This window comes from Vollenhovia emeryi, unplaced genomic scaffold (genome assembly GCF_000949405.1).
Source record: "Vollenhovia emeryi isolate VEMERY1.0 unplaced genomic scaffold, V.emery_V1.0 DF939205.1, whole genome shotgun sequence".
Classification (NCBI taxonomy): Eukaryota; Metazoa; Arthropoda; class Insecta; order Hymenoptera; family Formicidae; genus Vollenhovia; species Vollenhovia emeryi.
In genome coordinates, this window is record NW_011967161.1 from 591015 (window position 1) to 617225 (window position 26211).

A 26211-nucleotide genomic window follows, 5' to 3' on the forward strand; every position below is an offset into this window, starting at 1 on the left:
CCATGATTTAGAGAATAACCAATCAGAGCCCTTCATTTCCATCCTAGGAGGAAACTGTTCTGTTATCTTTTTAATTCGTGCCTTAACCTCGCGTTCCTATCAATGATCTTCGTATTTCATGATCCGCTTTATCGAGAGAACACACACACACACCGTATACGTAAACGTATTCGTGGTATGCATCACTTGAATACGCAATATACGTAACGTTGATGCAAAACGAGTCGTGCGTCTACCTCGACGACGTTTCCGCGGCATAAATATGTAAATACAGTATGGCCGAAAGAAGCGGAAGCTTCTCCACTTTCCCGGATGGCATTCCGTTATGCGACTGAGAGAATTGTTACGTTTCGCCGCTCGATGTGATCCCGTGGACTCACGAATCCCCGGAACGCAATGACGTAAACGCCGCCGCCGTGATCTTTCACACCGTATTTCGTGTGCTCCGATAAGAATGTCACTCGGTCGCCACTGGTAAGAAAGAGAACGGGAGAGACAGTGACAGAGAGAAGGAGGGAGCGAGAACGGCGGAGAGACATGTTATGTTTATATCTCGGTGAGGTAGGAGGACGCATTCGTGAGCTCTAAATATCGCAGGGGGATGGAATGCAACGTACGGAAGCGTTAGTGGACGTTCTGACGCGATGCCGCGGCAGGCCTACGCCGCGTGCCCCGACATTCCGCTCGTCGACGATGTCAAAGCCATAGGCGCTGCCATGGACACGGACGTGGAGCTCGGCAAGGGCGAGGGCTGCGAGACTATCCCGGGCTGCTCCGGCTACTCCAGCATGGTGCACAGCAAGAAGGTCATTAAGCACGCGTTACGCCAGCAGGCCAAGCGGCGCAGGAAGAACACGACCATAGCGTCCGGCAATTCCCGCACGTTGCCCAGGATCGTCGTCAAGCCGCTACCGCCGCCGCCGCCGAACGATCCGCCGTCCCCCGTCAATAACGTGCAGCACATCAACACCGGTAATCTCAAGCTCCGCGCGCCACGCGTTCGCTTGGCTCGTTTAGTCGTTCGTAGAGGAGGGTTTACGTTGGGATTCGGTGATTTCCAAGCGCTCACCTGTCGCAGCGAGCTGTAACGTTTACTTTGCGTATGGCAAACGGATGGCTACTTAAATTGCTATGTTAAATGGCCATGTCACTGTAATCGTAACGGAGCAATCGGTTCTACTGACTTTGTATAATTTGTACAGATCTAAGATCTGTTTACAGCTGAACTGGCCGCACTAGTTCAGTTAAGAGGAATAGACCCTTAGTTTTACAATTATATACGCTTGTCATGAAACCAGGATTACTTTGATAGACTTAGGTCCGCGACGTGTACATTTAGGTAGGGCATATTTTTATCTAGTTATTGATTTTATCAGTATATTAGAAAGTTTTGAGTAAAGACACCTGTCTTGTCTCTCAGTCGTTCAGATAAAAAGGAAATGAAATTTTATGCAAAGTAATGCTTTATGAATGCATGAATATTTGTATACAAATGTCTGAATATATGTTGCAACGAATGTTGCAACATTCTTAACTGCGATAAGTTTACGAGAAACTGTGGTGGACTTTTTAAATACTAGCGAGGAGACTTTGCGTTTCCATCATATTTGTTGCAAGTAAGCAGACTGATGCGACACATAATACCGATACTATAATTTGGTGAAATAATCATTAAGGCGGCAAAGCTTTCGAGGTCTTTTGTGTAAAGTAGAAATTGGGCAGTTTTACATTTAATTACATCGGCACAATGATGGCTTATCATCTGAAGTAATCCATATTTTGTACGAATGTAGCAACGGAAGAACCTGCTGCCACAATGAGAGAAGTTCTGGCTAGTTTACCTGGATTTAGCTTGAAGTCGAGCCGCAGGAGATCCACAAAGAGACTGTCCGCAACTGCGCAACTAGAAGCTGGTCTCGTGGATTTGGAATCTCCAGCGAGTATATTAGCAAGTACCAGCTTACGCGCTCTGTTAAATAGGCATACATTTCAAGGCTTGCCTCCACTGTATCAACGGAAGCTTGCGCAACTCCTGCCTGCTGTAGACAGACAGGTGCCAAACATAATTTTTTAATAGTACATTCATTGAATACCTTAAACTTTGTACATAGAATTGTCGGAAAAGTTTAATCTCTTTTTGTTTCTGTGATATCATTTAACTTATTCTGTCTTATTCTTATAGGACGCCGCTATCTCTGGACTGAATAATGAATTTTTTGCGAGAGCTTGCATAGAATGGCGGAAACGTTTAGCGGAAGGGGAATTCACTCCAGAAAATCAGCAACGCCTGAAGATGGAAGCGGAACGAGATAAGAACAAGCTAGATCCATGGAAAGTGAAACACTTTGAACCGATATGGGGGGAAAAGCGGGAGCCTAAACTTAAATCTAATCTCCATTATATTGCCGAGTCGCGTTCTAGTGGTGCGGTAACACGTTCGAGTTTAAGACTTCGTCTGGAATCTAACGTGGATATTCCCACATCGGAACACGCTGTCTGTCCCATCGTAATGACGGAAGATAAAGTCGTCGCTAGCTGCAAGGCCGAAATCAGCATAAAGAGTTCCGACGATCTAGTTAATTCGGAAGAAGTTCAACAAAATTTAATGCCCTTGGATTACAATACATTACCAGACAATGTAGCCGATGAGAAACATTTAGATGACACCATGCAAGTGAATTCCATAGAAGTGGCAGAGGATATTCAAATGCATGAAAGTAAAATAGAAGAGGCTGATAAGATCGCGGATGTCGGTGAAAAACAAGATATGGTTGAGGCCAGTGACATCGCGAGACAAATATGTCAAGAGGCCATCACGAATGTCTACGAGGAAGAAACGGATTTTACCTCCGGCGAGAAAAGTTTGCAACCGGTGGAGAATAACGTAATCGAGGCGTCGGAGGAGGACACTGTGCTATTACCTGATGACACTTCGTCGCCCAGATCGAGCGAACAGATAGAACACGGCTCGCACACGTCCGGAGAATCGATTTCACAGTTATCCAACGAATATATATCACAAGCATCCATAGAACAGATTTCTCAGATCTCAAAGGAACAGATTTCACAAATATCCAGCGATCAGATTTATCAGATATCCGATTGCGAAACCACGAGTATCCTTGAAAGTTCATCGCCGCAGGATCAAGTTAGGCCTGCGGACATCGTTATAGAGGATACCAGTTTGATTAATAGCGATCAAGCCGAGGTAACGCAGACTTCCCATGAAAATCCAGCAGACAGCGAGTCGCAAATTCCAGAAGGAATGGAAATCGATAGCGAGACTTTGCAACGTATTCACGAACTCGAGGTAAGAGCAGTTTTAGTACACTGCAGCTGCACAAACACCGTATTAAGAGATTGTAGACATTTTTGGCACAATCTCGATATAGACTATACTTTTCTTTAAATAAAAATACTATTGTTATTGTACCATCTTGTAATGACGAAAGATCAAGTCGACACCGGCTACAAGACCGAAATCGGTATAAAGAGCTCCGACGATTAATTCGAAAGAAGTGTAACAAAATGTAAAGACCTTGGATCATAATACATTACCAGATAATGCTACCGATGAGAAACATTTAGGCCCGATACGCTGTCTGTACGTTCACGCTCCGCTCTTTTGTTTGTGTATCTCTCTCTCTCTCTCTATTTCTCTCTTTCCCTTCAGTCGCGACTGGAGCGTTATCTATAATATAAATATTTACATTATAAACAATAAAAGAATGTTTGGACCGGACCGCGAGCGGAGCGTGAGCGAGCCAATAGTGTATGTCAGGTTTTAAAAGCTTCAAAGCCGTTGCTGAAAACTAATTTATTCATCTTGCTTTAGGTACGAGGAGAAATGCGCGAGATGTACGAAGAGATTTCAGGATGTCCAGAAGAGATAATATACCCTATTCTCGAGGGAATGGAAATGGCTTCAACCAACACAGAAGTAACCGAGCCGCAAGTAGTGTCTGGACAAGCTGAAGACACGGGAGCGGATGTAAATGCTGGCAATGAGGATGAAGCTCTGCGAGAGGCAAATAATTATGTCTGTTCCGAGATGTTAGAATGTAGTTGGACAGTGGATCCAACTGTGAACAACATCAATAATAATAATAGGGTAAGCACGTGTACATCGATAATTACTTTAGTGTTACTTATACCATACATATTAGTTATATTTTTTTAAATATATACAAACTGCATAAATTTGGTTTTACGGTGACACGTGAATTGATGACACGCTTTTTTTTCTCAATTCTCAGTCTCAATTCTCAGAGTTCATTTATAGTATAAGAGTTGAACGCAAAATAACCAATTAACGACAAGATGAAAAATTAGCATTTAGTATGTAAAAATAACAAATAAAAAAGAGTCCTTTCCAAAAATGAGATGTTGATGTACCGGCCAGAATGTCGTTAATGTCGAACAGTTGAGGCCTCTTTTCCGCGATGCCGATTGGTTTTCTCGAAGAGTGGTGTGCTTTACTCCTCTTTTAAACTCGTGTCATGCTTCACCTCACATCTGAATTTTGACAGTTTGTGAAAAAATATATTTAAAGAAGATTAGAAAATAAATGCAAAGTTGAAGAAAGAGAAGTTAAAGTTAAACACACACATACACACGCACATGCACGCGCAGACACACACACACACACACACACACATCTAATTGAGTGAAGGAGAATGATACTAACAAAGTAAAATTTAATAAAAAAAATGCGAGACAGTTTGAAAAAAATAATGCATTGAAATGATATCTACCAATTTAGTGAGAATGGATGAAGATGAAAGGTAATATAAAAAATTATTACAATGTATTATTAATTCGAAAACATGATTTAACTATTAACTGTAGTTATCAAAAGAATGGAAAAACTTACCCTAAAGTGTAAAAATAAGGATAATGCGAAATGACGTGCGCGTAGCGCGTGCAATGTATTGTTCTAGTGAAGCATAAAAGTAAAATAAAATAAAATTAGAAAATAAAGAGAATTACAGTTGACTACTGCTCTATGTTTTGAGTCATGTAGGAAATAGTAAATAAAAACAAAATTTTCATGATTTAAAATAATACTAAACAGAAAATTGGTGATTAACTCCTCAATGCTTACCGAGGAAACAATTAAATACTACAATATATCAATACCAAATAAAATTGTAACACAAAGAATAGAAAATCAAGTTTAAAAAGATATTTTATATGAAAAAAAATTTTGATGCATCAGTAGCTGATAAATTTTACTTATTTTCTCAAATATCCAATAAAACTTGGTCAACAAAGTTTTATATTAATTTATAATCTTGTTTTTTGCAAAGACGCAAGAGGAGCTGCAGGTGCCTTGGCGTTTGGTAGCGGCCGCTCTTGACGGATCTGTAGCAGCTAATATCACAGTAACGACGCAAGATGAATGTAGTGAAACCTCCACAACGACCGATTCTACAACTTCTTCGCAACAGTTTATTAATGCGGATACCAATGTGGAATCCGTTAACTGTATTCAATTACCAGTTGTTCAAGGAACCACATTTCAATCAGACAGCTTAGCAATCAGCACCCCGGGAAGCAGTTGCGTTATGAAGAGCTTGCAATCTCCAAGTCCGCCGATCATCGCGTTTCCACAATTGCAATCCATCAGATTTGTGCAAACGAGCTTTAACCCGGAGCAGGATACAACATCTTCGCTGGCAAGTAACTCGTCCACAATCTCGGCCCAGCTTCAGCCCCAGCAAAGTAACTCGGCGCAAGTTAACATGATACAAACGCAGGATACCATCACTCAAATAAATACTCAAAACAACAGCGTATGCAATACCATGAATCAGAACACTATTGCGACGGCAAGTCAAGTGCAAAGTACTCTCGCGACTACAATGGGAGTACAATCTCAGAATCGTGCACAGAACGCGATCGTTATTCAACATCAGACCGCTACTTCCGTTCAACCTCGACAAATTGCGGCTACTGTGCATCAACAACAGCAACAGCAGCAGCAGCAGCAGCAACAACAAACGCAACAACAACAGCAACAGCAGCAGCAGCAGTATGCTGGACCATCAATGACGGTTTCGTCGCGACCCTCGCGCGTGTCCAATCAAGGCAGCCAAAGAGGCTCCAGAAATAATAATAAAGAACAAGGGGGTGGTAGATCGAGAAGCTCTACGAAAGAGCCTCCGGGTGCCGTCAATTTGGAGCGCAGCTATCAGATATGTCAAGCGGTAAACTAACTCCAGTATCCAGTTTTAGAGTTATGCGTGAATGTAGTAAAGATACGAATTTATCGAATATACGATGCGCATTACATTGATAAATGTAGGAACGCTGATATTATTTCAGGTCATACAAAGTTCACCGAATAGAGATCAACTGAAGGCCCATTTGAAGCCGCCGCCGAGTTTACTTGCCAGAGGGGACGGTGCATTCACAACCAGCAAGTCTGGCGGGCGCACCCTGACGACGGTCAAGCCCCAGAAAACGCAGCAGGCGATACAACACAATAAACAAGCTCAAAATAAGACGCAAGCAGTTATGCTGAGACACGTGTTCGCTACGGCGCGTCAAGCTACATCGACGGAGGTATGTAACACTCATTACATACATTATAGCATAGCTATTCACCTGCGCTGCTTTTTACACATATTACTTGCCATATCAAGGGTAAAGTATATTGATATCTATCTTTTTATGAGTCTGACATTTTCGCGCGAGTGCAAATAAAAAAAAAAGAAACGCCGATACTTATGCGACGTACCGATAATGAATGAGGCCTGATAAAATTCTAATGAAACTGCAATAAATCTTACAAAGATAAAGAACTAGGAAGTTGGATCATACTAAATATAACCATATACGAAATATACTTTGCTATAAATATATATTTAATTTGAGTTTATCGTTTAATACTTTTCTTACTGTATAAAATGTATGTACTGAACACTTGACGTACACGCATACTATTTTACCCTTTTCTGTGTGTACAGTGCTAATCTCGCGGGTCGCTTGTGACGATCTCGGTATCATACAGGTACCTAAACAAACAAATCTTTACATTAGTTTTGGGTTTCTAAACGCAGTAGAGATAGTGCGACTTTAATTATCAGACGCAACGACGCAGCGACGATTTTGTGCAATGCTACAAAAATTTATTTAACACGAGTACGATAACAAGGATAACGAACGAACGCTCTTATTACGCAAAATGGACTTAGAATGCTGTAATTTTAAATGTTATTTGTTTAATATAATTTCTACTGTCGATCGAAAGTAGCTTGAACGCGCAATATACCGGTTCAAGTTGCGTAAAAACGTTTGTGACGGCTTTGTTAATTAAATCCTCAATGCCTTGTAGGTTACAGAAAGCGCTCCTATAGCGCAGCTTGGTTCCACCACCAGCAACGGTCTCGGGCAATATATACTTGTACAAAGGACGGGAGTTGGGGACAGTGCGCCGAGAGCATCATCCGCTCCTCCATTACCGCCGCAGATCGCAGGGATGGGCGTTGGGGTCCATTTGGTGCGAGGAAGACCGGCGAGCGCCGGGGAGGGCTCTCATCAGGCTGTCACCCTGAAGGCGAGAGGCGCGGACAGCAGGGTGACGGGCGGCGCGGAACCGGGTGCACCCAGCATGATAATCGGCGGAGATCCGCCACCCCCGTGTGAATGTAATATGCGAGGAGCCATGGTAATTTGTCGGCAGTGTGGTGCCTTCTGTCACGATGACTGCATCGGGCCTCAACGTATCTGTGCTACCTGCCACATACGTTAATCACTTCATCTTCATCCAACTACATTCGTGTATAGAATTAAATCCGTTATAAGAGTGCTGAGCATTCAGTTGATAGACAGAAAATACCAAACATGTTATCGTATTAATAACAAAATATATATGTATATGTATGTAGCATAGAGATACATATACATATATAGAAATATACATATGTATACATAATATATATATGTATATTTCAAACTCACTATACAATATATTATACATGCATATAATACGTATCTATGTATATACGTCTTTATGCACATCTGCATATACACACGTACACAATGTAATATATCAAAATTATATATATATTACGAAGTATAATGAGAAAGTTCGAGGACAACATTTTCTCTCTGTTAAATATACCGCGATCAGTGTTTGATAGTATGCCATATTTTGTATGAGAAATATAATATTGAAGTACAATTTTTATTTAGTTTTGTTTTATTAATATTGTCCCCGAACTTTTAGTCGTACTTTATAAATAATTTAATGTTAATTGATATGAGCGCTTAGTCAAATGGATAAGACAAGTAAGCAATTGTCTCTAATCGATGAGAGTAGTGGTTGTCAAAATAATTTACTTTAATTTGTATTATCTGCGGACTAAAAAATAACAAATAATGAGATCTAATTTACAGTAAACTTTTATTTGTGATATATTTTCTTTTGACACGATGTTATATTTTCTCTTTGATACATTAAAAAAGACAGTAAATTTTGTCATATTGTAATGGTTTAAGATAATACATAAGTATTTGTAAGTTTTGTTTTATAAAATAGCATGACCAATTATAGCATGTTTTACAAAAAGGAAAAAATATATTTTTTAATAAATTCTTTTCCTAAATTTTTCTTAAATTCTCTACTGATTTGCGATTACCTATTGTGTATTGTCATAAGATTTTTTTAATAGTAAAAGATTGTTTATCCAAAGAGATGTTGGAAATTCCTTATGCAGTTAAATATTTTAAAATAGAAAATTAATAAGTAACTGATTTTGGCAGTTTGTATAGTAAAAATTATCTATTTGACTAAAGTACACTCATGTAAAATTATTTAGTTTGAAAAGTATATAATATTGCCCAGCACTCTTATATGAATGGAAGTCTTTGCAGATTAAGGGTAATGAAGGATACAGTTGTGAATATTGAAAGATTTAATATTATTACATTATACAGCCGATAAAACAATATGAATAATCACGGCGCATCTTTTATTCTGTTGTCTTGCCTATCATAGTTTTATTAGACATTGATGAGTATCTATAATAAATTGCTAATATACATAATGAAATTAATAAACTTCTATATAAATATTGTCACGAAATTATATATTAAGACAGTTAGTCTGTATTATAAGCATAGCAATATTTTAGTTATTTGAAATTGAAAGCATGAAAAGAATCCCTAACACAGTGCATTGGCTAAATGTTGGACCAAGTCAACCAAATATTGGGCCAATGTTTAAGGAGGGTGGTTGCTGAAATAAAAATGATAAAAATGAATTTAAATTTATAGAAATATATATATCATTTTAATAAATATACATAAAAATGATAGTATAAATATATATTATATATATTATATATTATATACATATATGTTAAAAATGATAAGAATTTTATAAAAATAAGTGTAAATAATTCTATACATATTTACGAAGAATTTTTACGAATACGATATTTGACTTGTCTACGTAGTTATCAAGAAAAAAAATATATATGTTCTTGATAACTACATAGACAAGTCATTTCTGTATTCGTCAAAATTCTTCGTAAATATGTATAGAATTATTTGCACTTATTTTTATAAAATTCTTATCATTTTTAACATGCTTTCGAGAATTAAATTCCAGATATCGTAATACTTTTGCTATGTTCGCCATGTGTAATAGTATAACTTTAATAATTAATTATTCGACAACCATACAGACAATCGTCTTGAACTTTCGCATGGAGGACAGATTCCCATAGACGAATATTTTCTATAAATTTGAATTCATTTTTATCATTTTTATTTCAGCAACCACCCTCCTTAACCAATGTTTGTTCAATGCGCTGTGCTACTAGGGCTATTCGTTGAATAATTAAGTAAAATGTAATTTCTCTTTGATAGCGTTTTGAATACTTTATTACTGTGAGTTAATTTATACATTATCTATTATTTTACTTTTAATTAAATATTTTACAAACACAAAAGAATGAAAAAATATGAAATATTTGACGAAAAAATATTAAATATTTGACGAATAAATATAAAGGTCTTGTGAGGATACTTTGCGCAATGTTTTTTTTAAATCAAACTCTAGTCTGTACTATATCTATATACACTTATGTATCTCTTCTACTTTTATTTATTATTCTATTTATTGATGGTGAACCTTTTTTTATAGTTTTTACATTATTACATAACATTGCCATTTTACATGCATGATTATTATAGAAAATATACTTATTTCATTTATAGTCATTTTATTTGTTAATGATCATCTGCATTTATTAATGCAGTGTGTATAATGTAATTCTGACTGCTAATGTCAATATTACAACTGTATTCTTGAAACCCTTGCTTATAAAAAGTTTAAGACAAAAGTTTAATCTCTTATACCGACCCTTAATACAGTCTTCCACTAAACATCACACTCTATAATATGTATGTTTGTTATTTATTTATTAACACACGAATTTATTTTTATTATAGCTGCGTAGAGAATATTCCTGTACATGTTGATCTCGAAGCTAAACGACGAATCCTTTGTACATGCTCTCTTTTAATCATTCCTTTGGAATATAGGGTGATCTACTGAACTCTTTGAGTCTTAATATAGTTTAGATTACCTTTTGCACATGTATTAGTACATGTTGTATGTCAAACTAGAATTGTCGGACATTGTGTACAGGAACAGTAATATATCATGAGAATGAATAATTAAGATTAATTGCAAATAATAAGAGAAATAACTGAATATTCATAGCTCTACTATAGATATACAATATGTAGCCTGTATCGATTTTATTTCCCATTTTGTTACGATTAATTCTCTAATGTTGTTAGTTATGCCGAGGAATGATTTATTGAGAAATTACGAATAGTATGATCATTAACATAATTTTATCTGTATGCTCTGTAGTATATCTAGAAATATTCTGTGCAGTACAAATGACGCAGTAAGGATTCTATTAGGATCATTTGAAAATATCGTTTCTGGCAGTTGTAGGGTGATTACCTATCTTGGAGCCCTAACTTGAATTAGAACATATATACATTGTATTCAATGCTATAACTGTACACCTGAATGTTGCTGACCGATGCATGAAATGCACTTCATAGACTTTAGTTTTATTCAATTCTTCTCTTAATTTTTTTCTTCTACTCTCATATGAATAGAGCGAAAAGCTACATTTATTCTCTGTGTCAGATTGATATAAATTGATCGACTGGATATTATTTGAGAGCGTTATTATATCCGTAATTAAGTATACGTATAAACCCAGAGATATTTAAGAGGAGCGGCAGCTATTCCAGTGTTAAGACCAAAATATATATACATACATTGCAAATAGTTATAGAACTGTGTAATAAAGAAGTAGCTTATATGGTAAAGTATATACAAGAACGCAAATAGATAAAGCTTTGCTTTAAGCTGGCTGTCTTTAATTCGATTAAAGATTAAATAGTAAAGTTTTAATATTGAAAATTTGGACTAATGATTTATAAAATCTTCTTGCAAATTTTTTACATATGTTGTGACAAAGTTGATGAAAAGTGATATTGTTCGTCTGTAATATTTTCGACGAAATGGAAAAATTATTTCTAAAAAGATATATATATACATATATATATAATGTAGTAATTATTCTAACTAGTAATGATTGATTACCAAAACACCAATTTATTGTAAGAATTTTGCATAAAATTCATGTCTTGCGAATTCAGTATTTTATTTTTTTCCCCAAGGGTCTAATACATTTTTTAATTGCAACATCAACTAGCAAGTTAATCTCTATGCTAGCGCATATAGATAAAACGCGTATATTTAAATGTATAATATTACTCACACTTTGTGTTATCAGAAAATCATAATTACTATAAGAGTAAAGAAAGAACGAGACAATAGAAAATGTGATGACTGAGATTGATGAGATCACGGTGTGCAGTTACAGCATTATAATACGTTTTATGTAGATTATATTCCTTCTATCATCTCCCTCTCTATGTGCATACGATCAGAATTAGACCCTCATCTGTCATTGTTACGATCGTCTAAGAATTTCAAACAATTGAACATTTTGAGGCAATAATATGCTAAATCGCGTGTAAAGACGTGTTCAGAGTTCTTTATAATTATTTGCCGTCTCTATTGTACACTTGCAAATTAAATCATGTTTCCTAGAAAAAAAAACAGTGTATAGAAGGTAATAGAAGAAAATAGATAAATCTTTTTCTGTTACCTCTCTGTGAAATTTAATTTTGTATGATTTAACATGTGTGTTATCGCTCGTCAACTTACACTTAACGAAGTTAAGAAATACGCATTGCATTGTGTCATACTTCTCTTAAATATTTTTAATCATATTACGTACCGATATCGATTATCTATCATGTCATCGTGATTATGGCGTTTATTTTTTATCAGTAATGATAGTAACTAGTATTACTGCAATTCGGTAGAAGTTACTCTGTATCCGTCGCTCAAATGTAAATAAAGTAACATACGTTTAATATGGGGAAGTTGTTTAATGTGCAAGTATATCGCAATTAAAGAACGTTCGATATATACATTTTTTAATAAATACTTTTGCAATTACGCAGCACAATTAGATCGTGGGTCGATAAAGTAATGTCTGTTTAAATGTGAGAAGTTGTTTAATATGCAAATGTACATTATAATTACAAGGCATTCGATGCGTATTTTGAATAAATATTACAGCAGCTGTGAGAAAGGCATCATTCTATATATCAAGATACATTACTGTAATACAATTGGCGCCGTAATGTTAACTAATATTAGGGAAATATAACTTATTATGTTTATTACTATATAAAATATAGGAATAACCGATTATACATATGTACAGACTTACACTGGGTGTGTAACTATATCATAACATATAAACGGACTGAATTATATATATACGACTTAAATGGGAAAAAAAAGATTATTATTGCTCGTAAATATTATTTGATTTTCTTACAAACTTCCGGTAGTATAAGTAAATAAATTATGAGTCAAGCTATTATCGCGATGTATGGCATTTTACTTACGCAGCCAATTAAACAGATTTTATAACAAACCGTTTCGATATTGATAAATTGTATTGATTATACATATATAGTAGATATGATTAGATAATTATATGCGTATGAAATTATTTATTTTAATATCTTCACAACCATTTTTAGTATGCAGCATGCAATTACCCACTGTTGCGTTTTGTTGCTGAAAATTGCTTATCTTGTTTATTCTAATCTAAAAATAATTTTCTCTCTCTCCGCGGAAGTTCTAATATTTTATTTATATACGTATAAAGTATATATATTATATACTTTACCTGTACGTATATGCATTCACAGCTCTGTAAATTCACAGTTATCTTGATTCGCGAATTTCAAAGCATAAGAAATATTTTTCGTTTCATTTGCCAGGACAGTAATGAGTTATAATATTATGTATATATGTACTAGCATGTTAAATAATTGAACTGAAAATTTTTTATAAGTTTTTAATAAGTTTAATTTTTAATTGAATTCATCATTCAAATATTATATGTAATATTGTAAGGAATGCTGACAACAATTGTAATAATATTTCATAACGTTAATGAGGCTACCAGTTAAAAAATAATAAAATAATCCCATATATTAATTTGACTCATATGCCGAGTCTTGCTTCATTCTATTAAAAAAGAAATTGTGAAACGTGAGATAGACAAGCGGCTCGATTACTTACAAAAATATGAACTGACAATTAATCAAATCTATTAAGTAAAATTTCTATTTACTTATGTTAAAAACGTTTAAATAATTACTAGATAATTATTTTGAAAAGTTTTTAAATAAAAAGTAATATTCAGTTTTGCCTATACTTTATCAATTACAAGTCACACACCAGACTATTAGAATAGGGACGAGAACTTCACACGAGCTTTGTCTTTTCGATCAAACGTATATCATCTAAAAGTCACCTAAAGAACGTCTCTAAACTGAAATCTTTTCGATGTCAATTAAATTTTTCGGTTGTCTAGAAAGATAAATCAGCTTTGCTCCGATCTCAATCTTTCTCCCTCAATCGCTCTAACATTATTCACATACATTAAAAAATACTATTATGTTACGCTCCTTCCTATTCTAAAAAAAAACATTTTAATTTAATAATGTACAATTTGCGTATGATATATTGATACGCGAATACGGGGCAAGATGTCGAAGAGGTAAAAGCTCTCTTCTGAAATTGCAAAAGTATTAATCGAGAGAAAACATACACATTTTTACCTTAGAACTTTGCATACAGATAACGTGTGCGTGCAGTACAGTGTCTTTTACAGTTTAACTTCTTACAGTTAGAACTTTAAAAGTTTAAATTATCTGTCGCAAAGTTAATGCAGAGTTACTATAAATACTATCTTGTGTCTGTAGTCATCCGCATACCAGTTCAAATATTAACGATTCACTGAGCACATTCACCGCTTCACCGTACGAAAGGAGGACAGTAGAAAAATAAGAAAGAAAAAAGCGTAGAAGCAAGACACATCGATAGAGCACAGTTAACGATATGAAGAGCATCGCGCTAGTATATTCTCTTAATTATGACGATCGTTACAAACATCTCCACAAGTACACCTGGAGGAACAGCGATAGGCTTACTTTGGAAATGTTTGCAAAGTTTTGGGGATTGCGTTTCGATATTCGAAACCGTCATTGCGAATTATCACTGAACATCTTGTTGCAAAATTATCTGAAGAAAAGAAGCAATGTATTTTCGGCTCTCTGAACATTACTTTGAATTAAAAGGAAATTTTTATTAAAATGTGAACTCTAGGATGGAATCAATTTGTGGAATACTTGATCAATTTTTTTTCCGAATTTTAATGAGAATTATACCGTATTGAACTTGAGTAATAATTAACAACGACGAACGTAATATTCATTTCTTAGATTAGCAATTGGCAAGAAGCGTTCAGTCAAGACATCGAGTCTTAGCTTTGTACATCATATATAGTGATCGAGTTTTAATTATTTAAATATTATTTGTATGGAGAATTGATTTGATATTTAATGTAGGTTTGATTTGCTCACTTCGAAAGAAAAATGCTTTTTTAATAACATGTAAATATATATAAGATAAGTGTGATTTTGAGACTGCTTGTCTTTGATATTATCCGCAGTAGTCCGTAACAATTGAACAAGTTTACTTTCTATTGTTGTCTTGATTGAACTTTCTCCTAGCGTTTTGTCGACTTCCATGTTGCCACTGTAACTTTCAACAGCAAGCACAATATTAATTAACAACTATTACAATCTCAATCCTGACATTTGTTTTCAGGCTGAGCGAAAATTGATGTACATCGTCCTTTTTCCATTCTAATATTAGCCAGCTGCGCTTCTGGTATTATTTCTTAGTAAAGATTGTAACTGTTGGGCTGCACCCTAAAAGCCAAAATAAAAATGTTAATAATTAATTAAAAGAGATCATTTTTTAAAAATAATTATTTCAATATGTGTATACACACACATACCCATTCTGCAAAAAAATTTTTTTTATTGTCATAATTTGAGAGTACAGAAGAGAATTGTTAAAGAATTTTTAATTAATTTTTATAATTAATTTTTATAATTTTGTAATTATTTATTATTAATTATCGAATCTACGAGAAGTTTCTTTCCGAAATTTAATTTACGTATTTATTTTCATTATTTATTAGAAAGCAGAATGAACTTTGAATTTTTATCATTAATTTTCTTATTAAGTAATCTCAAACAAGTTTCCACGAGTACCAGAACGAGAACTGGATAATACAGGCTTTAAGCTTAATACACGAGGAAGAAGAAGAAGTCGCCACGAGAGAAAAATACTCACCGAAATGGCAGCACCAAGGAATCTGCCTATAGCTCTAGTAGCAGTAACCAGCCCGCTACCCGAAGACCCACTTCCTCCAAAGAGTGGAGGCGGGTACGTTGAACTTGGAGTCCATGTTGTAGTCTGTAGTGTCGGTTTTGGTCTTGCAGTTGGTTTCGGTGTCACCACTTGTCTGGCCGTGCTGACCGCCCTGTTGGGAGTTGTTGGTCGAGTCGTAGTTGAGGTCACATCCGGAGAAAATATACCAAGGCTCTGATCGAGGAATATTGGTAATTTTAATAAATCGCATAAACCGAATTGTCAGAAAATGCAATGGAAGGAGACCACTCACGGATAATTGTAATTGTTCCCTAAGTTTCGTTGCTGGTGTTGTGGGTTCTATGCCTTGCTGCTTTAGGAGTAGAGCCAACAAAGCAGCAGGATTCGTTTCAGAAGATGATGCTGTGGTGGTAGATACACTAGTCTGATCACTTAAAATAGCTCTCAGGAAGGCTTCATCATCGTCGCTTAATCCACGCGATGTCGTAGAAGTACTCGTTGCTGCTTCTAATATAAAAAGATTTATCACAGATCATTAAAAGCTTGTAACTTGAAATCTAAAAGTCAAAACCAGTGATATATAGGAAAATATAGGAATTGATTTTACAATTAGATTTTAAAATGGTTCTTCTACATTTGCGGTCAATCTATTTTCGAAATAAATTCAACAATTCCAAAAATATAAGAAAACAATAGTTTAGACAACTTAAGCAGCTTAACGAAACATCATGTTAAAAAAAAATGTTCAACTAAATATTTCGTTGTAATTAAATTTATATTAAATATTATATTATATATCTCGTTGAGAAACAGAAGAAACGACTTACCCGTTTGCACGGCTCGCAGGAGCGCAGCCAGAAATTTCGCGTCATCCTCGGGCGAGTACGTGGAAGAGGCTTCTTTCAATCTAGGATTCGGATTATTTAAGAGCGTGGTTGAAATCGTGCTTGGCGTCGATGCGGAAATGATACTGTCCGCGAGCGATGTGCTCGAGGCCACTTGGATGTCCGAGATGTCCACGCTTCGCGATGTCGTTGGCGATTTGATCGCGGACATTATGTGACTCGCAAGCGTCGACTTGATGATCTGCGTCGGTGTCTGGGTGGTCCGAGGCTTCTGAGTCGTTGTCTTAATCGCGGCTTTTGGTTTCGTGTTCTTTGCAACACTCGCCGCGGTGGTCGCTTGGAAGAAATTGCCGCCGAACAACGCTCGCCATAAACCCCCGCCAAATCCCACGGGCCCCTGAGGGGTTGTAGTTTTCGGTCTCGGTGTCGTTTTAGGCTTGGCAGTGATAACGACTGGTGCCCTAGTCGTGATAGCCGGCGCAGCGCTAGCTTGTGTCGCCGTGACCGTTTCGGTGTATTTCTTCGTAGGTGATGTGCTGCTACTAGTAACGCTTGGAGGTGAAACTGGTAACAAGTCGATTATTATCGGCCCGGAAGACGGGTGATTCTTGATCGCGTTCAGATTCGTATTCAAGCTCGCAGATTGAATGGCCTTTGGCGATCGCGTCGGTCCAGGATTAGCCAGTGCAAGTGATAAAATCTACAAAATATATTAAATATATTAAAGCATTGAACGAAAGGTGTTTGCTAAATTTATAATTATTTTGCTAATTGTGTTATTTACTTCATACATTAAATAAGACAGTAATCGTGTTTATGAAAAAAATGTTATTAATTAATTTCCCTCTTCCATATCTATGTTCATTTATAAATTTTACTGTTTCTTTTGCTCACCCTGTTGGCCAATATTTGCTCTACCTCACTTAGCGTTTTCGGCGTGGTTGACTTGACATTGTTATTCTGTAACTACGAAAGATAAAGAGATTCTCTTTATATCATACTAACTTATAGACTATATAGCTCATTGCATTGTACAATTAAATTACTCTTCAATGTTTCTCCGACACTTCAAAGAAGAGACAGTGCCAAGAAGATCGCTGTTATCAAGTGCAAACGAAATTTACCAATGAATTCAGGAAAGCCAAATCTCCGAACGTAGTACCAAAGGAGCTTTCCATCGTGTTCGCTTGTAACCGACTTAATATATCCGCAGATACTGGCGTGGTAGACGATGGAACTGTTCCTCGACCTGCTGTTGTATATGGTACAACGTAAGTATTTATGAAGGAGGCGGCTCGTGCAAGCCGGGGAATGGTAGTAAGTGTAGTACCTGTCGCTGTTTGGCTTGTCGTGGTCGTTGCGGGGGTTGTCGTCGAAGTAGTAGTAGTAGTAGTTGTCGTTGTGGTGGTAGTAGTGGTAGTAGCAGCGGAAGTCGTTGCTGCGGTCGTTGCGGCAGTCGTTGCTGCGATCGTTGCTGCGGTCGTAGCTGCGGTTGTTGGCGTGGTGGTAGTAGTAGTGGTAGTAGTAGTAGGAGTGGTACTGACAGTAGTAGTAGGGGTAGTGGTACTGACAGTAGTAGTAGGGGTAGTGGTACTGGCAGTAGTGATAGGTGTAGTGCCAGCGGTGGTCGTGGTGGTCGTGGATGTTGGGGTTGCACTGTTCACGACTGGTGTGAAGAGTTCCACCAAGGGACTTACGGGTCGCGACGCAATCTCGTCCTGCAAATGATGGAAAGAAATACTCGTGAATGAAAAGAACGTGAAATGGAGAAAGCAGTAAGGCACGTTAAACGTCACGCATTACCGTTATTTTGAAACAAATGTGACAATTTTAAGAAATATATTTCCTAATAATAGCTTAAATCCTAACACGTTCAGTCTTTTAAATGTAAAGGGATATAGATTTTTGCAGTACAATGTTATACGATTCAAAAATACAATTTCTCCTTGTTTGTCACCAGTCAAGATTTTACATTTCAATAAATGATTATCAAGCTCAAGAACTATTAATCTACTTTTAACAATATTTGTGTTCGATTTTAAATGTATAATATACGTACCAATTGATTTGTTGCCACAGATGCTGTTTGTATAGGTGAATTGGTGGTGATGCCAAATATCTGATCAAGGGGATCTCTCCAGGGAAAACCGGGAGGTGCTGTTATTACACTACCGCCCGACTGATTGTTCAGCAAATTGTCAAAAGACGGGAGCGACGCCGTGGACGAACCTTCGTTCACAGAGGTCTAGTAACACATTTATAGTAAATTGATAATGTTGTTTCATACATTCTTTTATCTGCAGTAGCCATAGTTTATACATGTTCCACAATACTTATTAATTGGTTAGTCATTAAAAAGTACGAAACTTATATGTCATATTTTTTAGCAATAGATTATATTCAGCGCGTAAAATAAGCGGTACTTTCCTTACGGAAAAAACACTCGAGTTTTGAGTGTTAACACTCGATTGTCCGAATTTACTCTCAAATCTGGGTGTCAATATTTAAATCTGGGTGTTTACGCTCAAATTTGAGAGTAAATTCGTCAAAACTCGAGTGTCTTTTCCGTAAGAGTTTACTTGTTTTTGTTTCGAAAGGAAATAAGAGAAGTGTGAGTGATTTTTAATTTCTAAATAGTTAGCAAACAGAAACAGGAAAATTTATTAGTAATACATTTATTATTAAGAATCGTCACGTTGCCATTTGATTACTTACAGCCACTGAATTTATTCTTACATCCACGACTTTTGGATTGACAACGGGGGCACCGTCAATCTGATAATTAATAAATTTATCCTGAAATTTTTATGATTGCTTTCAAGTGTTTTCTCCTTCAGTAAATACGATTAATATGATTTTCTTCACTACCTGTCCGATATATACAGCGCTGCGTTGATCAGACGTCACACTTGTCCGAGAAGCTTCATTTCTTTCGCGATCCTGGACTACAGAAGGGCCGATCGGACCTTGTACTTGACCACTATTCGGTGTCTGTAGGTTACCGAATGCATTCGGTATTGCACCCATTTGGGTATTTAATAAAATATCACTCTGAAATATACAAGTGCCGCATTTAATAATTTTACGAAAGAACTCTTAATATAATAAATAAACATAGAGTTCATAAAACTTGCAATATTCTTCAATTATTACGTAGGAAACGATGCGACTGTCATTTGTCATCAAACAAGAACACATAAAATTTTTATGCCCTTCAAAATCAAAATTTACTTTTTGGTAAATTTCGATTAGATCTTGATTTTTTGTTTTTAGAATTGTAAAATTGTACTTTGAGTTCCTTAATTAAAAAAATTTTTTAATTTCATTTTTTTAAGTATTTGTTCATATAAATTTATAACGGTATATCAAAAGTATAAAATATATTTTGTAATTTTTTCAAGTCCAAAATATTGTTTTCAACAAATTTATCTATAAATATCAAACTAAAAATATGTCATAATATGTCTCGTAATAGTAAAAATGTCATTTTATCTTCATTTTAATGTAAATATAATTTACATTACGTTTTAATGTAAATGTGATTTTAATGCAAATGTAAAAATAAGAAATAAAAAATACTCGAACACAGCTTTGATGAAAAAATTTCAAATAGGTAATAAAAATATTTTTTAACCTCAGTATAATACATGTCGTGCGCGTTATATAATCTGTAACAATAAATCTTTGCAAAATCTTTTTGATGTATTGCGAAATACATCAAAAATTTACGAATAATTTACGAATAATACGAATAAGGCGTATGATCAAAAATTTAATACGAATAAGGCGTATGATCAGATTGCGTATGCCATTATACCTAACGGAAGTGTGTAAAACAAAAATGTGAAGTGCAAATGGGCAAACAAAAGTGCTACAAATCTGCCACAACTATTTACAAATTTACAATGATATTCTGTGTACAGCCGTTGTAGCATTCGATACTTAAACCTGGAAAGAAAAGTCTTGAATTGCATTTCATTAAAATTACGTCGAGAATATAAAGCATGTATTATGAGAGAGCGAAATCCGCCAGGAGGAAAGCTACAAAGACAAGTTACAAAGTTATATCAAGAAACTGAATTGTTAATCTATCAACATTACGTAACAATTATCCAGCGAGAGACAGAAAGAGAGCGTGTTATGAAACTTTACCGAATGATATTTTATGCTGAATAGGAATAAAAAGAATTAGAAATGCTGGCAGTTACATGTTGTACTTGTATATCCGCATTTCGTACTAAGCATGATTAACTGCTTCTCAAATGATATTATATTTAAACGCGATATTAATTCCAGATTGCAACTCAGAACTGAATGGACACTTATACTCCACAATATGGCGCGCATTAAAATAAGCGTCGGCTTTAAAAACTGACGATAAATACGCAATCTTTTAGAATCACGTGTAGGAACTGTAAATAAAATGCAGATAGCTGTTCTCAATAGAAATCTGACTTCTACATATTAACGTTAAATCACGCCAGCAGCTTACTTTCGCGCAGCGACGATTTCTAAATCTCTAGAGAGCCAGGAAGCGCGACTCGTTTCTCAACCGCGATTTGATTCCTGATCAAACTCGTTGCGCGTATAAAGATATGATTTTGATGAAGAGGTGAGATAGAGATACCATTTTGTTTGTGCTCGGGACGCTAGCAGGGGGACCAAATGGTCCCGCGAAATTGGGGCCTCCAGGGGTAACGCCGATCGCATTACCGATAAGTCCAAAATCAAGGGGTCCGGGGCTCTGGGCGCCTCCCGTCAGCTCATCCACGGGTCTACCATTACCATAGTTCCCCAGGGCTTGATACTGGTTGTTATAAACCCCCGCTTGGTTAGCCTGGTTATAGAAATACGGCCTGGGTGCTGGTCGGTTAGTAGTAGTGGTAGTTCTAAGTGTGAACACAACCTCGACCGGGTTCCTGGATGACTCCGGTATTATCGTTCCGTTGGGGAACTTCCGGACTAGTCTGCCGTCCGGATAGATGCCGAATATCACGTACGGGCTGTCCACGTTTCTACCGTCGATCAGATTGTCCTCCGGCCGCTTCCGCACGATGGTCTTGTTGGGATAGATACCGTAAATCAGGTAATCGCGGACCGGCGCCTTGGAAGAGCTGAGTCTCGGTGCCGGCGTTATCTGGCCGCCGCCGAAACGTCCCAGGTAGGGCGCGGTGTTCAAAGGCGTGAACCCCGGGACTGGCGGAACCCGATTTAGCACAGTGGTCCGTGCGGTAGTCGAAGTAGTCGACGTAGTTGTTACGGTCGACGTGTTCGTGGGCGGTGCGGTGCTTGTCGTCGTTGTCGTTGCCTCTCCGTCGCTTATCCTCGATATCACATTCAAGTCCTCCGACTCGGTCGGGGTGACCGTTGTACCTCGCGTAGTCGAGGTATCGGTCGTTGTCTCGGTGGAGACGAGGTTCTCGTTAATGTCGGCAGTCGTAGTGGTCGTTTCGGGCATTTGTCCGACAGTGGTGGTGAGCGGCTCGGATCGCGACGACGCTTCTGTCGACGTCGTCGTCGTCATCGTCGTCGTCGTCGTCGTCGTCGCCGTCGTCGTCACCGTCGGTTCGGCTGACGAGGACGGGACAGTCGTCGGGTCGGTAGAGGATACGAGGGAAGTGGTGGAATCGGTTGTTGGTGCTGTGACATTAGGGACGGTGATGGTGGTGGTGGTGGTGGTGATGATGGTTTCGGTCGTTTGCTCGGGTTGAATGAGTCTCGAACCAGCCGTCCCTTGGGCGGTTGTTGCAGTCGATGCCGTTGTATCCTGTAAACGGGCAATAAGATTTGGCATCTCGCTTACGAGATCGGTTAGCGTTTGAGGGGCGTTTGTTGTTATGTCGTTGAGTCGATTAGTGGTGGTGTCGGTGGAGCTTAATAACAATGAGTTACGGACTGACTCCGTGGCGGGAGGCTCGGTGCGAAGTGGCCGAGTATCGCTCTTATCGGATACCGTTGGAAGTGTCACAGCGATATCCGATGCGTTCGCTACGAGGGATCGGTCGTTTGCGACCGGTAGGTCGGATGCAGGCACGACCGTAGCGGGTGGCCCCGGTGTCTGATTAGTGGTATCTACGACGTTCGTTTGTACGACGTTTACTTCCGTCATAGCTACGCTAGTGGTTAATTCCGTTATCGTATCCGACGTCGTCAGCTCGTTCAGGTCGGGCAGCATTCTCCCTGCGTTCGCGGTAACGGAGCTCGTTAAGGGATTACTGGTGGGGTCCATTGCGAATTCCGACAACTCGACCTCGTCATTCGCAACGGTCGTGGTAGTTTGTTGTCCAGTATTATTGTTAGGTGATTCAGTCGGATTAGATAATTGTGAGTCAGGCGTATTAGTAGTTAGTTCCGAACTCATGCTGCCCGTAACCGTAACGGCGTTGGGTGTTTCGGTCATTATCTGCGCAGGGGACACTGTGGTAACATCACCTACATCGGCATCGGTGGGTCGCGCGTTAGACTCCACTAACGAAATTTTCGATCCTACAACAGGGCCGCGGGTGGAATTATCTTCTCTTTCGCTTCCGGGTAAATCAACGGGCGTTGCGACGTCTGTGGGCGCGGTAGTGCTTTCTAAGGGTCTCGAAAATTCGGAGGGTGCAGTGGTAGCTTCTGCCGTGCCGTTCGATGACACGGCACGATTCTTATCGTCGTTTCCTACCGTGCCGTCAGTCTGAATCGACTGCCGCGTGTCGTTCATCGCTTCCGTGAAGAGGGTCTTCGCGATAGTCATTAGCTCAGCGAGCAGCGTGTCATTGGACGACCGGGGGTCGTTCTCCGTGACGGGGTCGACGAGTCGCGAGGTCGGTGTCGCGACGTCTTCGTTTGTCGACGGGGCTCGCGTATTCTGAGCTATTGTCGTCGATTCGGGGTCTGATGTCGCGTTGCCCGCGACACTCGGCAACGTCTGTCCCGTGGTTGTACCCGAGTCCAATGTATCCCGTGCGTTTGTCTCCTGGCCGTTGGACTGACCACCCTGAGGCGTGGCGTCCGAACCTATTCGAGTATCGATCACCCCGGCCCCGTCCGCCGTGGTCGGCACCAGTTCTACATCCGGTGGCAACGTCGTCTCGACGTTTCCCGGTTCAGCGGCTGCCCGCGCGGTGGTCGTCTCCTCCGGCTGCGGGTTCTCCGTATTCGCCGACGACGAGTCCGGTATTGCGTTGGACAGGTCGGGGAAGACGGTCGTCGTGACGGTGGGTCCTTGGACCGGCGGTGTTCTAATCGTGGAGAAGCCCTTTTGCGACAAACGCGACAGGATGTCCTGCGCGTAGTCGAACAACCGCGTGCGGTACGTAGACGTGAAGGCGGGTGCCGCCGTCGCGCGGATCTCGATTATGTCATTCGAAATCTCCTCCGTCGTGGCTGGCTCGGCGGTGCTCGTGGGTTCCGTCGTCTGAGACGTTTGCTGCACGGTGTTCGTTTCTATATCGTCGACCGCCTCGGTAGTCTCTGTCGCGCGGGGCGTCGTCTCCTCGGGCTGTTGCACGGTATTCGTTTCCGACGTCGTCGTCGTGGTCGTCGTGGTCGTCGTCGTTTCCGGTAAGTGCGTCACGGTGACGCTCTCGGTGACGGGGGATGGCACGGTTGTATCCGGTGTATCTGTCGCCGTTTGCAGATTCTGAGAAGCGGGCGCGGACACGCTCGCGTTGATCGCTTCAGTGGTGGGTAGCGACGCTACCTCCGTGGTCTCGGTAGGTGGTGGGTCGTCGGGGGCGGATTCCGTGGAGGGCAACGCTGCCGAAGTCACGTCGGCGGTCTCGGTAGTGGTGGGCGATCCCGCGGCACCCGGGACATTCGTATCGGACGGCAGTGGGTTCGTTATCGTGTTAACGGGGACGGTAGTCCCGGGCGCATCCGAGACGGGGACTGGAGTCGTTTCCCTGCCGTTCGTGTCCGGGTATGCGGGGGTCTGTACCGTCGTGGTGCCGGCGCCACTACTCTCCGTACCTAATCTCGAAGCGAGCGAATTGTTTGCCGACTGAACGGCGGTGGTAGTGTCTGTGGTAGTGGTATCTGGGGAGGATGTAGTAGTCGCGGTGATTGATGCTATGGTGTCATTGTTGTTAGCAATGTCGTTACTGGCGCCGTTAGGTACAGTAGCGTTAGGGTCTACCTTCGTTACCACGCCAGTTAGTCTTTGCCGCTGTGACACGTCTTCCGCGCCCAGATTTTCGTTTCTTATGCTAGCCGACTCTAACGCCTGATAAAAAGTGACGAATCTGGGCTCGCCGGGGCTGTTGATGTCAACGGGTGGCGCCGAACCGGAATTCTGCAATCAGAAATTCGGTGCGTGCGAGTGCTGTACACACTTTGGTGCAATTACGGTGACAAAGGTAGTCGGGCGGTTCAAACAGAGTGGTCGGTTAACGGGAGGCTTTCTGTGATCGCGCGTAATCTACATGTCGAGGGCCGGGCGTTTCAACCCTTAAGCGCGTCGAGCCTAGCTTCGGGAAGCTGAGAAGGTATGCCAATGGCGGCCGCATGGGCCGCGCACGGCAGCTCGCGCGTTTAAGAGTTAATACGACCTGGTTGTTCTATTTACAGATGTGCACTCAAATAAATACAACGGTAACGCAGTTAGGTTTAATGTACAACGTTTCTTATTAGCGATTAGCGAGCTACTCGATAGAACAGTTTTTAACGCAGATACAATTGTACAAATGGATATACGTTATGTGAGAGAACATGTGAGCATACACCATCTCTAGGTACATGTACGAACTAGTGCGAGAGGAAGGAGAACTGTCGCCGAATGTAAGGTCTTGATGTAACAGCCGGTGACTTGGAACTTGTTCTTAAGATTAAAAGATTACTTGGAAACGGCGGGGAGAGACTAGTTCCCCTCGCGTCTCCGACACCTTTTTCTCTTCTTTGGGCTCTTATTGCCGGCTCTTACCTTGCATCTACGGAGGCCTCCACCGACGTAGCTTTCGCTATTACATTATTGCGGAAGTATTGCATTAACAATTTCTCGCACGATTGCCCGATGGAAGCCTCAAAAACGGCGGCACGTGCGAGGCACCGGAGTTACTCGCGTTGTGCAAAATTATCACGCGAAACAAGTCTAATTCTGACATAATCACTTGGACATTTTCTAAGTGCAAGCTTTGTAAGGAAAGAAATTTGCAATTATGAAAAGAAATATATTGGAATTGTAGAGTTAATTGCGAAGTTAACCAATGAAAAAGAAATAGAAAAGTGAGTTATATCGATAGCGAAGGATGTACGCGATGGCGACATATTCTTCCTCCATTATTATCGTTTTTATTTTATCGTGTGCTACAAAGAGAGATAGAAGATAAGCGCTCACCAGCGTACAGATCTATTATGTACGAATGTGTACTTTCACTTCTCGCTGCCCAAGAGCGATATTTTCTTAATGAGACGGAGCATGCAAAATGTCTTTATAGAATCAAGATAGATTGTATCTGTATTCGATGTCTCTCGAAGATACATTAATGTCGAGAAATATCCAATTGC

The 26211-nt window shown here is 39.1% G+C and overlaps 2 protein-coding genes across 4 annotated transcripts in view; one reads left to right on the plus strand and one right to left on the minus strand.

Moving 5' to 3' along the window:
* Positions 1 to 35: 35 nt before the first annotated feature.
* LOC105561601 (polycomb protein Asx) lies at positions 36 to 7911 on the plus strand. Of its 3 annotated transcripts, none has more exons than XM_012011710.1 (8): positions 36 to 474; positions 566 to 972; positions 1794 to 2053; positions 2183 to 3310; positions 3836 to 4111; positions 5310 to 6209; positions 6328 to 6567; positions 7340 to 7911. In XM_012011710.1, exons 2-8 carry the CDS (start codon positions 645 to 647, stop codon positions 7754 to 7756), a joined length of 3549 nt encoding a protein of 1182 aa, XP_011867100.1. In that variant the 5' UTR covers positions 36 to 474; positions 566 to 644; the 3' UTR covers positions 7757 to 7911. The 3 variants fall into 3 exon arrangements, with proteins under 3 accessions (XP_011867100.1, XP_011867101.1, XP_011867099.1); XM_012011711.1 differs by adding an exon at positions 6972 to 7015 and having other exon boundaries at positions 36 to 972; positions 7340 to 7420; XM_012011709.1 differs by having other exon boundaries at positions 36 to 972.
* A 5643-nt stretch (positions 7912 to 13554) lies between these two features.
* The window catches only part of LOC105561602 (uncharacterized threonine-rich GPI-anchored glycoprotein PJ4664.02-like), a 40005-nt gene continuing 27348 nt past the window's right edge, over positions 13555 to 26211 (minus strand). Inside the window, exons 8-18 of the mRNA XM_012011712.1 lie at positions 21353 to 25000; positions 19594 to 19776; positions 19441 to 19521; positions 18785 to 18970; positions 18056 to 18443; positions 17850 to 17977; positions 17620 to 17691; positions 16708 to 17425; positions 16173 to 16387; positions 15842 to 16093; positions 13555 to 15411 (exon numbers count right to left, since the gene is read on the minus strand). Of these exons, the coding sequence (XP_011867102.1) occupies positions 15352 to 15411; positions 15842 to 16093; positions 16173 to 16387; positions 16708 to 17425; positions 17620 to 17691; positions 17850 to 17977; positions 18056 to 18443; positions 18785 to 18970; positions 19441 to 19521; positions 19594 to 19776; positions 21353 to 25000 (5931 nt within the window). The 3' untranslated portion in view covers positions 13555 to 15351. The remainder of the gene's footprint in view (positions 15412 to 15841; positions 16094 to 16172; positions 16388 to 16707; positions 17426 to 17619; positions 17692 to 17849; positions 17978 to 18055; positions 18444 to 18784; positions 18971 to 19440; positions 19522 to 19593; positions 19777 to 21352; positions 25001 to 26211) is intronic.